Consider the following 12,621-nt stretch of genomic DNA (forward strand, 5'->3'; position numbering starts at 1 on the left):
AGTTGTTTGTACATCTATTGCTAGTTGTATATTTTGAATCTCGGTTTTTAAATGGTTGATTTTCTTCTCACCATATGATGATATTTCCTGGTCATACCAACAAAAATATCCGCAAGAATGACCAGACTGCAAAACCAACCAACACATTAGCAACCAATAATTACTATTCACTTATTAGCAAACAAGAGGGAAATAACATACCTCAAAACTTTGGCAACAGAAAAATCGACGTTCGTCATTATCCTTCGTATGCGCAGTTCATCGACATGCTTTAATACCACAAAAGCATATTGGGTACTCATTTTGCCAAGAGTTCTTTGAGCGTTAGATATTGCTAGTGTTATTAAGTGCTTCGGACATTGTGTCAATATTTACATTTATTATGTCACTACCTTTAAAATGGATAATCTAAAATGTCATTTTCTCTCATTAATAAAATAGATGGATCATATAACAGTTTTGTGTATTGACATTTTCATTGCCCTCATACGAATGTACATTATATCCAACTGCTTAATTTTCTCAAAAAGCCTGTGATGAAATTTAGCACATTTTCTTCAACTAGTTTGAGACATTAAAACAAAGAGGTGATAGATATAATGTATGCCCTTACAATCGTAAAAACTATTCTGTCCCAAGTAATACCATAAAAGAGAAAAAAAAAATCTAGAAAACTACAGGTAGTAACAATGATGTATGCAAGGGAAACAATAAACTAGTAGAAAATGTTACACTAAACAGGAAGACAAAGTCCAGTACTCCAAAAGGAAATAACAACTTTATATTCTAGCTGTTGTTGCAACCTAAAACTCAGTACCAAGAAACAACTACATTTCATTTTGTAGTTCTTTGTGACATTTTGTAGAGCACTTGGTGCTCAGAAAATCACCAACCATTGTGACCAACTGTCATAGCCAAACCCACCAACACTCAGAAGACCAATTTTCTGAATTCATCTCATTTAATCCTTCAACTACCGAAAAGAGCCAGAAATTGAGTAAAAAAAAAATTCCAAAATTCTAAAACTCAAAACTGAGTCAAAAAAAAAAAAAAACTCCCAAAAATGAGTCTCAAATTGGTACAACAAAACTCAAAACTGAGTAACAAAAAAAAAAATCCAAAATAACTAAAGCCAAAAAACAAAACAAAAAAAAATGGGCATCGGCATCTTACCTTGGAGAAGAATTGGGCAGTGATCGGCAAGCAGGGGAGACATGTTCATTGGGTAGGGGAGATGGAGACACGGGGGAGATGGCGAATGAGTTTTAGTGGCTAGGGGGAGTCTTCATGAGAGAGATCTGGGGGAGGGAGGGAAAAAGACCAAAAAAAAAAACAAAAGAAAGAAAAAAGAAGAAAAAAAAAAAAGAAAAAAAGACGGGAAGGCCTTTCCACGTCAAACGGGAAAAGCAAACGAGAGCCCAAATCGGGCTCCTAAACATTTTCCTTTCATTAATGCAATGAAATAATACATGACTTGTCAAGTTGAATCACATACATAACTTCCTGGGACCATCCTCAATCCACACATACTCATTTTCTAAACACGTGCCTAGTTTTGCAGTAATATGAGCAGTCTGGTTGCCACCTCTTCTTACAAAGCATAGTTTCCAACCAACATGAGTAGGAATTAGATGTTGTATGTCATCAATCAGTTGACCCTTGCAAGAGAAATCATCATTGCTCCCATTAACAGCATCAACAACTAGTTTTGCATCACACTCGAAAAGCACCTGATGCAAATTCATCTCTTGGCATAGTTGAATGCCTTTGATGAGAGCATAACACTCTGCTGAGAATGTAGAACAGACATGCAACTTTGGAGTAGGCACCACAGTCTCAACCTCCCCTTGTTATTCCTTACCACAATGCCAATGCCCATTAATTGTTTTTCAAAATCATAAGCAACATCAAAATTGAGTTTACAAAAGGGGTTAGTTGGTGGATTCCACCTCATCTCAGTTACCTGTCAAGGAATACTATCAGCATTAGACATTGAGCACTTATGTTTTTTCATGAAATATCTCAATATCATTTAATGCAAATCTAAGTAGAGCAGATGGGCTATTAAACTTGTTATTAAAAACAAAGCAGTTCCTTCTAGTCCACAATTTGTGAAATATAGCAGCAACCTGAAAGGGTGGCAAGTTCAAGCAATAAAATACAAGAAAGAGTTTACACAATATATACAAGTGTTATCAAGAGAGTAAGTTGAAAGTTTATTTACAAAAGTCCAATGAACAACTAGCAAGAATCTGAAAAGTGTAGTGTGACGTATTAGAAGACATCAAATAAAACCCTAATCTTGAAATATTAGTGGGTGTGAGTGTCTAAGAATTTTAAAATCTTTTTCTTATGCCAAAAAAGCTAGAGTCGAAACCCTTTGGAGGTTCAAAACCTAGTTTTCTTTTTAAGCCAAAACCGAACCTTGCACTACCCTAGATCACGTCTTCAAAGCATCAAGAACATTTCGGGTTCCATCTTCCATGAAGAAAAACCAAAGTTTCTAGAGTGAAAATGTGTGTTTGTGTGAAAAAAAAATCCTAAAACCGAAAATGACTAGATGAGTTCTTCACTTCGCCTTGTTATGTGCATGATCATCATGAAAGACTGAAAAGATCCTTACCTCTAAGTGTTATTCTCCTACTCGGAATATTGAGAATGATATGCGAAAATGGTGATAAATTTAATGGTGTTTAACTAGTGAGAAAATGTGAGAAAATGGAGACTTGATAGAGAAAAGGTGTTGGCCGAAATACTCTGGAGAGACAAGAAAACTTTTTGGGCAAAAGGACCTCTTCCTTTTTGGCTTCCTCTATATATAGTACATCTCCTTGCTTTTTCACCAACCAACGCATATAGGAAAAGTGGCAAAACTTTCTTCCATCTCCCTCATGATGGGATGGCATGGGGAAGACCAAAGGGTGGCTTGTGCATGTGCTCTTCTTCCCTCAAATCCAAAACTCATCTTGCCTCCATTTCCCATCTTGTCATTCTTCATTTGTCTTAGTTCAATGTACTTAGTGGTCAAAAGGGTCATTTCCTTAAAACCTTAATCTTCCTAGGATTTTCTTCCAATGCATGGATGACATGTGGCGTGAGGAGTGTGTGTGGGTCTTGGGTGTTGAAACTGACATGCCTCCTTAGGTGATTTTTGTGTCATTCCATAGGTAGCTTTTTGGGTCTCTTTCTCTCCCTCTTTTTCCGTCGGCTACATGCCTCTCTTTTTCCTAATAAAGTCTTCTCGAAGCTCACTTTTTGTCTTCCCTAGTATGACGCATCTTGAAACTCACAAAAGCCCCTTCATCCTAGCTTGACATGTGTCCATGAGAAGCTCATGTCTTACAAAAAGTGGCACCTAAGTCCATCATCCGAAAATCCCTATACCCTTTTTACCTCTTCCACTTTTTCATCTAAGGGTCCAACACATAGATGACAAGTGTCACCTTAGTCCTTTTTTCCAGAAAGACCAAAAACTCATTTCCAAATGCCAAGTGGCACCTCCTCATCCAATGGGTTAACTTGGGCCTTCCAAGGCCAAAATTCTTAATGGGTTGAATTCATATGAGTCTATTTCTTCTATTTCCCTCTTGTGGACATTTCTAACTTAAATCTCCAAGATCTAATCCAACAAAATAGAAAGTGACATAAAGGGTCCTTCTAATACTTAGCCAATAACCCAAATAAATAAATAAAAAGATAAATAATATCTACAAAAATTACGAATGAAATCTTAGCAAAAATTCGGGGTGTCACAATTCAAAGGTTTAGTATATTGTTGCGCAGTGATGATTAGGTGCGAAAGCTCAATTTTTATATATCACTTGGCTGATCAGGTCAAAGTTATGGAATGATTCATTAAAATGACAAACTATATTGTGCACTTTAATGATGAAGAGTGTGAAATAAGCTGCACATGTCATTTGTTTGACTTCAAAGACATTTTGTATAGACATGCCCTCCATGTGTTAACATTTAATAACAAGGATGAGTTATCTTCGAAATAAATCCTTGATAGGTGAAGAAAATATATGAAACGAGATTACATGCTCGTCTGAAGTAGATACAATAATTTTCGTTGTAATCTAAATGTACACTGAATGAATAAATTGAACAAGAATTTTTATAAAATATCTTCAATTGCATCAAATATTGAAGAAGATTGCTTGAAGTTAATGACTCAATTAAGTAAATTGAAACTGGAATGAGTTGATCAATCAGCCAATGTGTGATAGTAGTATACCAATTTATAATCGTTTGGCCGAGGCATTAGGGTGACAAAAGACAACGAAAAATTGTGAAATCCTATCGCGGCTTAGGAAAAGGGAGGCGACTTTCTAAGTAAAAATAGTCATTGGTTGAGAAAGCAATAAATCTGTATTAAAATAAAGGAAGACTCAATAGTCTCGTCAAAGTCAATTTGTTTGTATTTGGTATTTATAATCGAATTTAACTATTTGTGCAGGAATTTTGAATAGAAAAATAGGCCGCTTCTAAATTCAACTATATGACCCAAGTTTGGATCACCTAACTTGGCCATGCTTAATTTCGCTCTAGATTCTATTGTTCAATCAACTGTGGTATTGCTTGTAAATATTTTTATATAATATGGTTCTTTGATATATATTAATTGTGGAATGTTTTAATGGGCTGAATTCCTATGGGCATATTTCTTCTATTTCCCTCTTGTGGGCATTTTTAACTTAAATCTCAAAGATCCAATACAACAAAATAGAAAGTGGCATAGAGGGTCATTCTAATACTTAGCCAATAATCCAAATAAATAAATAAAAAGATAAATAATATCTATAAGAATTACGAATGGAATCTTAGCATAAATCCATGGTGTCACATCCTCCCTCTTTAAAAATAGTTTTCATTCTCGAAATTGGCACGTGATAAAACTCAAAATAATATTAACCACTTGAACTCCATACCTCTAACACTTTCTGTTGTGGAATCTTTTGATGACGATAGGGGTGGCACGCCATCCTCTTATGTCACTGAATCTTGTGAAAAATAGAATATTGCATCTAGGTCATAATCAAAATACATGTTCAACTGCATCTCATTCAACTTATGCTCTATTTCAAGTTCCGTATCCTCAATAGGTTGGCCTTTTTCACGGAAACGAATACGATCCATAGATATATCTGAGGTCTCAAAAGGCTTGTACCTCATCGCGCGTTAATTTTATAGAAATACACGCTTGTTACATTTTACACTTTGAGCCTCCAAGTAAGCGTCAAAGCCATCCCTCACTCTTCATAATACTCTTATGAGCCCCAACTATTAAAAATGTCCATAGGTTGATTTGACACACCCATTGGCTAAGCCTCCCACCATCAAGAACAATTCCCACTAATCAAGATCAAACCAGAATACTTAACCCAAAATAAAAGTCAATGGACCCAAACAAAGACCCACAAGTCTCTAGTTTGTGAAAACACTCCATTGTGCTAATATAGAGCCAAATGTGAAACTTTATTCCCATGATAGTTGCTTACTAGATATCCGACAGAGTAACTACCTGACTAGAGACCCATGTTATGGTCTTTGTTTTTTTCAATAAAAGTAAATCCATAAAATGATATGTTTTTATAGAACACGTTAAATTTTATAATAAAATTTATTTTACAATCTGACGTATTAAATCAAATCACGTCAATTTATGAATTTACTTTTGTAAAATTTTCTTATAACAAAAGCATTTATTACTTTATGCGTGGTTTGGATTCGAAGATAACTTCAGAACATCTCAACTCATCTCGTATGGTAAACTCTTCTCCAATTCAAATGGTGTATTGACGTTATTGGTTGTTTTTTTTATTTGTTTTCATATACGACAAATAGCTTACTTACTATTACTTTTTACTTTTCTAAGGGACTGGTGTAATGAATGCTCCGAAGACAGAAGGACCTCACGCCTTCACCCAGCCCCTTCACAGGGTGTAAAATAAAAAATTATTTTATATATAATAGTCAAAATTATTATTTAACAATTTTGGAAACAATTTAAAAATCATTTTTAAAACAATTTCTATTAATAAATTTTTATTTGATATTTTACAAAAAAGTTCCGTTAGAAAAAAATATTGTACCCCGAAAAATATTATTATAAAATATATTATAAAAAATAAAAAGTGGGTAGGTAATTTATAAATTATTATTACTTAAGGAATAAATATATTTATAAATAAAACAAATTTATTAAAAATACTATGTAATAATTTGTGGGACCTACATCTATCTCATCTCCAAAAAGTTAAAACTATCTCAACTCACTCTTAATCCAAACACACAAATTTTCAAAAATCATCTCAACTCAACTCATTTCAACAATCTCACTACTATTCACAACTCATCTTAACTTATCTTCGAATCCAAATGATTCCTAAAATATTTTTTTATTACTTCACCTGCCCTCTTTGTTAGATGGTTATTGCCCATCTCCAAATGTGATAGAAAATTTGTTGTTGCATTATAAGCCCCATTTAGATAGTGACATGAAAAGAGATGATTTTAGATGAAAATTGAGAGTTAAATAAAATATTGTTAGGATATTATTTTTTAATATTATTATTATTTTGAGATTTGTAAAAGTTGAATTATATATTACATTTTGTGTGGAAATTTGAAAAAGTTGTAATGATGAGATGAGATGAGATGAAACACTTTCACTATCCAAACGGACCAGTATAGTATATATGAGTTAATAGGTCTTAGATATAAATTGAATTATAAATAGTTTCTTTTTCATTTTAAAATTTGTAACTTAATTATTCTGAAGAATAGAACATATTTAAGTAATTTTATATATTAATAATTTAAAATATAGGGTTTAAATATATTCATTATAAAAATAATGAAAATAATAAAATATAATAGGAAGAGTAATATATAAGATGAAAAAATAGTTTTGCTAAAATAAAAAGTTGGGAAGGTAAACCTTAGATTTTTGGCCCGGAACAGTCGCAAAACCCTATCCTTATCAGAGCCTTCATTGACGTATTGCAAATACTTCACACACACGCATTTCTCTTTCGCTACTCTCCCGAGTCCCGAACTCTACACACAAAAAACCACTGAAAATGTCAGCCTCCAAATTCTTACACTTCGGCACGGCCTTCTTCCTCCGTACCCCTACACCTCCCTCCCCACTTGTCTCCCTCAAATCCCTACGTTTCCTCCGCTTCAGTTCCTCCGCCGCCGTCGACCCTCTCACAAACGGTACCACAGTGACAACATCTTCCCCTCACCATCAACCCCACCCGTGGCCTGAATGGGTCACCTTCGTCGACCGCTTGAAGACCAAGGGTTACTTTGTCGAGCTCCCTCCCGAGGCCAAACAAGAGGCCGGGGCTGACGTTGGTCCGGGTGATGCGAAGAGCCTTTACATCGACATGAATCTCGTCAAGGACGCTTGCCTCAGCTTTGCGCGTGACCGTTACGATGTCTTCAAGTAGCTTTATCCGCTTTCTTTATATTACTCTGTTTGTTTCCTGTGAAAGTTCTGCTAAGAAAACTTGAATCTTTATTTCTATTTTTTTAAATTCTGTATCTTGGTTGAGTTTTTGTATCTTCTGAATGGCATCTTAGCTAGACAAAAATAACCTTAAACTCAAATTTTCATTTTTCTTATATATTGTGCTTATTTCTCGGGCGTATCATTATTGCTCTGTTTCGATCTTAAGGCAATTTGGATTGAGAAATTAAATTCATACTGTTAAGATTAGAAATTTCATGATGTGGACTTGGACAAGCTGCAATATTTGGTTTAGATTAGTGAAAACGCATATTTCTTTCAAATTTTTTTTCTCAAAGTATTAGAAAGTTTTCTTTTCCTTTATATTTAAGTAGCGAAATTAGAATATCTCTTTTTTATTATTTTATTTTATTTTATTGAATTCTCGACAGTTATATCCCTGTTGGTGATAAGATTAGGTGAATAGTGCAGATTACTTGAGGGTTCATTCAACGACGTAAACAGAGACTACATAGTGCATTGGATAGATATCAACTCTTAATCTTTAGTTAACCTTTGCTGGACGGACTTGGTGAGTGAATGGTCTGGCTAGGTATGGAAAGATGGTTAGAATATAAATTGTAGATGTAGGAGTATGGTTTTTAATGGTTACTACACAGCAATGTTAGCAACGCTAGCCATATATTGGTCCCGACATTTAATGTCTCAGTAGTATAAAGGTTGTCCTCAATCCCCATGTCAACTTGCATTGTTTGGCAGTGGCTTTTTCATTTCTTCCAATCTCTATGAAGTTGTTGTTTAAGCATTAAGGTATGCTGTTATTTCTTTAGTTTAACATTCCTTTTCTGCCTCTCATGCAGATCATTATCAACCAAGGATATTCAAATGGTTGTTGAGGGTGGTTGTCCTAATCTCTTTCGGAAATCTGTTAATTCAGCAAAAAGATTGAGAGCCTTTGTGCGTTTGGATGAAGGCGAAGTATGTTATTTCTTTATTAATGACATCTATCTATCAAATTTGTTGATTCTTGGCTTGTTTTCTATTTTAATAATTTCAAAATCACTCCTCAGAAAAAGAAATGACTATACTCTGTCAGAGTGGTTTATTTTTCTTTCTGTTATGTTTTGGAAGCCATTTTGTTGCCTAAGCATCTGACAGGTTCACTTATTTTCAGGTATGTAGTACTTGCATTCTACGAGGATCCTGTGATAGGGCTTATGTGATTTTAAAGGAAGATGAGGCAGCTGCCCGTACTGTGGATATAGTGCGTATACTGTTGTTCTATGCACTAGATCCCCTTGTTATTTCAGGAGGAGAGAAACCGCCTGGTAGAGATATAATTGAATCATCTGCAAGGAAACTGTTCTCTGAGTTGATTGATCTGAGTGAAGCATCCCCTGATCCAGTACTTCCAAGGCCTGCTGTCAAGGGAATGAAACAAAAGGAAGAGAGTGTAAAGTTCATGGATGATAAACTGTCTCAAGATGTTGAGATGATGAGAGGGGATTGGATGTGTCCTAAGTGAGTTTCCTTCAAACTTCAAAGGTTCTTAGTTTTGTGTGGGAGTGAAGTAGAACTGGCTCATATATCGAATACTTCCATTTGATGGAATTGAAGGGATAGAGGGGCATCTTCTCCATATCTGTCATGTTTGACGTTACTTGTCCATGAACTTATGCTTGCTATGTTGTCGCAGATGCAATTTTTTGAACTTCTCTAGAAATATTCGATGCCTAAAATGCCAGGAAGATGGCCCTAAAGGAGCTGCAGGTGATGTTGAAATGAAAAAGGGGGACTGGACTTGTCCTGAGTAAGTTCGATTTTGTGATATTAGTTTTATATGATAATAATTAATCCCCTCAATATATATATTGTGGAATTTATTGAGAGCATAACACATGTTGGATTTAGGGCTTAGTGTGGTGGTTTTATTTCATTTAATTTCCCTTTTGTTTATCTAATATGGTTTCATAATTCATGTAACGTTATTATCCATATTTGATATGCTACTGCCAGTGGTAGACTATGGACGAGTCCTGCACCTCTCTTATTTTTCTTCTCAACTTTGCTGTCGTGAAATGCTTGTGTTCCATGTGTTGCATATGTTCAATGATTCTGACTGGTGCACTTCGTGTTTGTTTCAGATGCAATTTCATGAATTTTTCTAGAAATATACGTTGCCTGAAGTGCAAAGCAGAGGGGCCAAAGAGGGTTAATGCAGCGGAGGTGGAAATGAAAAAAGGAGATTGGAACTGCCCGCAGTATGTTTCCTATTCGCGACTTGCTAATCAAAATAAATTTTAACTGCTGTTCATTTAAACTCATGCACTTCATTCCCTATGAACACTTGGGTCCTCATGAATTAGCCTCTTTCTGCAGGTGCGAGTTCATGAACTTTGCTAGTAATAGGAAGTGTTTGCGCTGCCGAGAGCCACGGCCTAAAAGACAGCTAAATCCTGGAGAATGGGAATGCCCTCGTGAGTCTCTCTCTCTCTCTCTCTCTCTCTCACACGCGTGCGCTTGTGGGTGATGTTTATCTTTAAAATAACTGAAGAATGTATTGACACATGGTTGCGTTTTGTAGATGTGACTTTTTGAATTATAGAAAGAACACAGTATGCCTGAAGTGTAACTGCGAACGTCCCAGAGAACGAGCAACTTCTGAGTATGAAGAGCATTTATGGAAGCGGCCTTATTAGTAGTAGTATCAGAAGCGGCTTCATTGTACTTACCCAACTCATGGATCATGATGCTTGGACGCAAGTAATCTCAGGTTGGTGTTCAAAAAGGGAGCAACATCAAGTTCATTCCGATGTTTCTCTCTGCTCTCACTGCAACCTGATATTGCACTCTATTTTGTCAATTTTGATTCTCCCCAGGATTTTTACAAAATCAATGATAGAAAGAGGAATCTGTACTTTGCAATTATAGAATTGAGCACGGAATCTATAGTTCATTGTTTCAATACCGCGGCTACAATATTCTATTCAAGGTTTTCTGCTCTGCTAAACATGGCTGGCCAATATTAATGATTTGATAAAGAAGCATGATTGACTGGATGGAAATGTGCCTGTAGAGGTGTTAACAAAAAAGAAATACTTTCTAGTAATGAGGAATGCATAAATAAAGTTCACTGGTTAATATTGCACCATGATATGATCATTAGGATCGTCGCACAGCCACCTGAGCAGTGGCAGCAACAGCATGCCTACGATGCCTCTCACGAAGATAAAGGACAGCAAGTAAACAAGCAAAAAGAGTCAGAATTGTTGCATTTTCTTCCTCCAAGAGCACATTCTCCACCCATGCTTTTATTTTAGGATAGACTCCAGGCAACGAATCAATCAAATGGACCTAGATTTCATCAAAACAAAACCCATAATTAGCTCAGCAAAAATTTAATGGCAGAACTTATTTTTAAAAATTTAATTTTTGTAATCCTCAAGACCAAGCAGAAAGAAGAAAACAACCAAAAATTAATGGAACAGAGAGAGTTTAAACATTAGAAACAGCTTAAGATCGGGCAAACATATGAAAAGACAAATTTCCAACAAACCCCCCTCTCTTGTCACGGCCTGATATTATTCTCTTCCCCTACCCTTATTATTTCTCAGGTTTTCTTCTCAATGCAGCTATGCATCCCTATACATCCTACAAACAAGACATTTAGAACTATTAGAATTACATGACGAAACTATAACAAACTGCATCAAGACTTCATGTATTTTCTTCTCTCTCTATCTCAGTTTTTTCAGCTTAAATGGCTAATAGACTATCCTTTTACAATGAGAACTGCCTCTGTTCATAGAAGGCGCAAGTGTCTACTGTTCATCTTTGGTTTTAAAATATATAAGACAAGAAAACAGCAAACAAAAAGATAAAGGGGCCCAGTTGCTATGTGCATGCTTGTGGACAATCTACAATCTATAATCTAATGGAAACAAGACCATAATAATTTTATTGCTATGAGCAAATCCAAAAGCTCAGTATCACAGTAAGTGCTGATCAAGGGCCAACGATTCCTATTAAGTGTGGGATAGCCAGAATCTTATGCATGGCTAATAAAGCAGTAAAAACGTTGTGTTGTTGAATTAAAGAAGGAGATGAGATGATACTAAGTTAAATAGAAGCCTAATAATGTATTCTAAGGACATTCCTTTCTTCTTCTTTTTTGTTTTTCTGGAAATTCTAAGGATACTAGGTTGGCTCTTTCAGCAGGCCCAAGAGTCCTCCACTTCCCCTCAAGTCTTCTATTCCCTTTGTCTCTGCCACTGACCTCCTTTTGGTGCTCACCCCTATCAGAAGAGCTAAGCCAATTTGGTGCCTGTGGAGTATGTATTGAGATGTCTCACACGACTTGGGAACAAATTTATCTTGAGATTTATAAGGAGTTATCCCACTCCTCCTATTAGGCCTTTTATGGGGAGAAATGAGTGTTTCTATAGTATGGAGTCCAACACTCCTTTGACTCATAAAAAATGTACATGAAGCAAGCAATAAGGGCAAAACTTCTGAAACTTGGCACTTGCTTAAATTAGTGGCTTACAGTTATTTTTTCCTTCCTCTTTTATTCAGAGAGGCCCTACTCCCTCCACCCAAAAATTATGTCAATTTACTATGGTCCTTCAGAGAGGCCTTAATAACAACAAATAAATAACACTCTGCATCAGAAAATGCTGAGATTTTCTCCATGACTCTCGATATCGGGACTAATTCTATGTTATAAAGTGTCAAATTAGTCCATAACCCGAACTCCTGTGGCCCAGAGAGAAAAAAAAGACCATATATCTCGTACTGAGAGCCAGGGCCTAACATATTTTTGTCACCATTCAAAGGAAGATATCGCTGCTCCATGAGCCATTTGTAACCTTGACTGAGCATGTCAGGGTTATCATACATGTCAATTTCTGTCAAGCTGCTCTTACCAATAATTAGATAGAAAAGCAAAGTCCAGCATTTGGGCATGGTAGGCATTTTGCTGCACTTAATAGAACATAACATTCTATATTTGCTTCTGCAATTACAGCTCAAGAACATGAGCTGGTAAACAGACAAGAGACTCACCAAGAAACTATTTGCATAGTTCTTTCGAATCCACAAGCTTGAAAGGGCAAGTGTTACAGGCAACTTTGCGTTGG

The 12,621-nt window shown here is 35.8% G+C and overlaps 1 protein-coding gene across 1 annotated transcript; it reads left to right on the forward strand.

Moving 5' to 3' along the window:
• The first annotated feature begins 6,927 nt into the window (after nucleotides 1-6,927).
• On the forward strand, nucleotides 6,928-10,411 carry LOC121244098 (zinc finger protein VAR3, chloroplastic-like). Its single transcript, XM_041142144.1, has 7 exons — nucleotides 6,928-7,459; nucleotides 8,344-8,461; nucleotides 8,658-9,004; nucleotides 9,180-9,293; nucleotides 9,628-9,744; nucleotides 9,863-9,960; nucleotides 10,068-10,411. Exons 1-7 carry the CDS (start codon nucleotides 7,089-7,091, stop codon nucleotides 10,079-10,081), a joined length of 1,179 nt encoding a protein of 392 aa, XP_040998078.1. The 5' UTR covers nucleotides 6,928-7,088; the 3' UTR covers nucleotides 10,082-10,411.
• Nucleotides 10,412-12,621: the final 2,210 nt, after the last annotated feature.

Source organism: Juglans microcarpa x Juglans regia, chromosome 8S (assembly GCF_004785595.1).
Source record: "Juglans microcarpa x Juglans regia isolate MS1-56 chromosome 8S, Jm3101_v1.0, whole genome shotgun sequence".
Lineage (NCBI taxonomy): Eukaryota > Viridiplantae > Streptophyta > Magnoliopsida > Fagales > Juglandaceae > Juglans > Juglans microcarpa x Juglans regia.

What these genes read in the sequence shown, in the direction of transcription:
- LOC121244098 (XM_041142144.1), top strand. Translation starts at nt 7,089, where the DNA reads ATGTCAGCCTCCAAATTCTTACACTTCGGCACGGCCTTCTTCCTCCGT. An exon ending in TGCGTTTGGATGAAGGCGAA is followed by an intron (nt 8,462 to 8,657) that starts GTATGTTATTTC and finishes ACTTATTTTCAG; the next exon opens with GTATGTAGTACTTGCATTCT. An exon ending in GGAGATTGGAACTGCCCGCA is followed by an intron (nt 9,745 to 9,862) that starts GTATGTTTCCTA and finishes CTCTTTCTGCAG; the next exon opens with GTGCGAGTTCATGAACTTTG.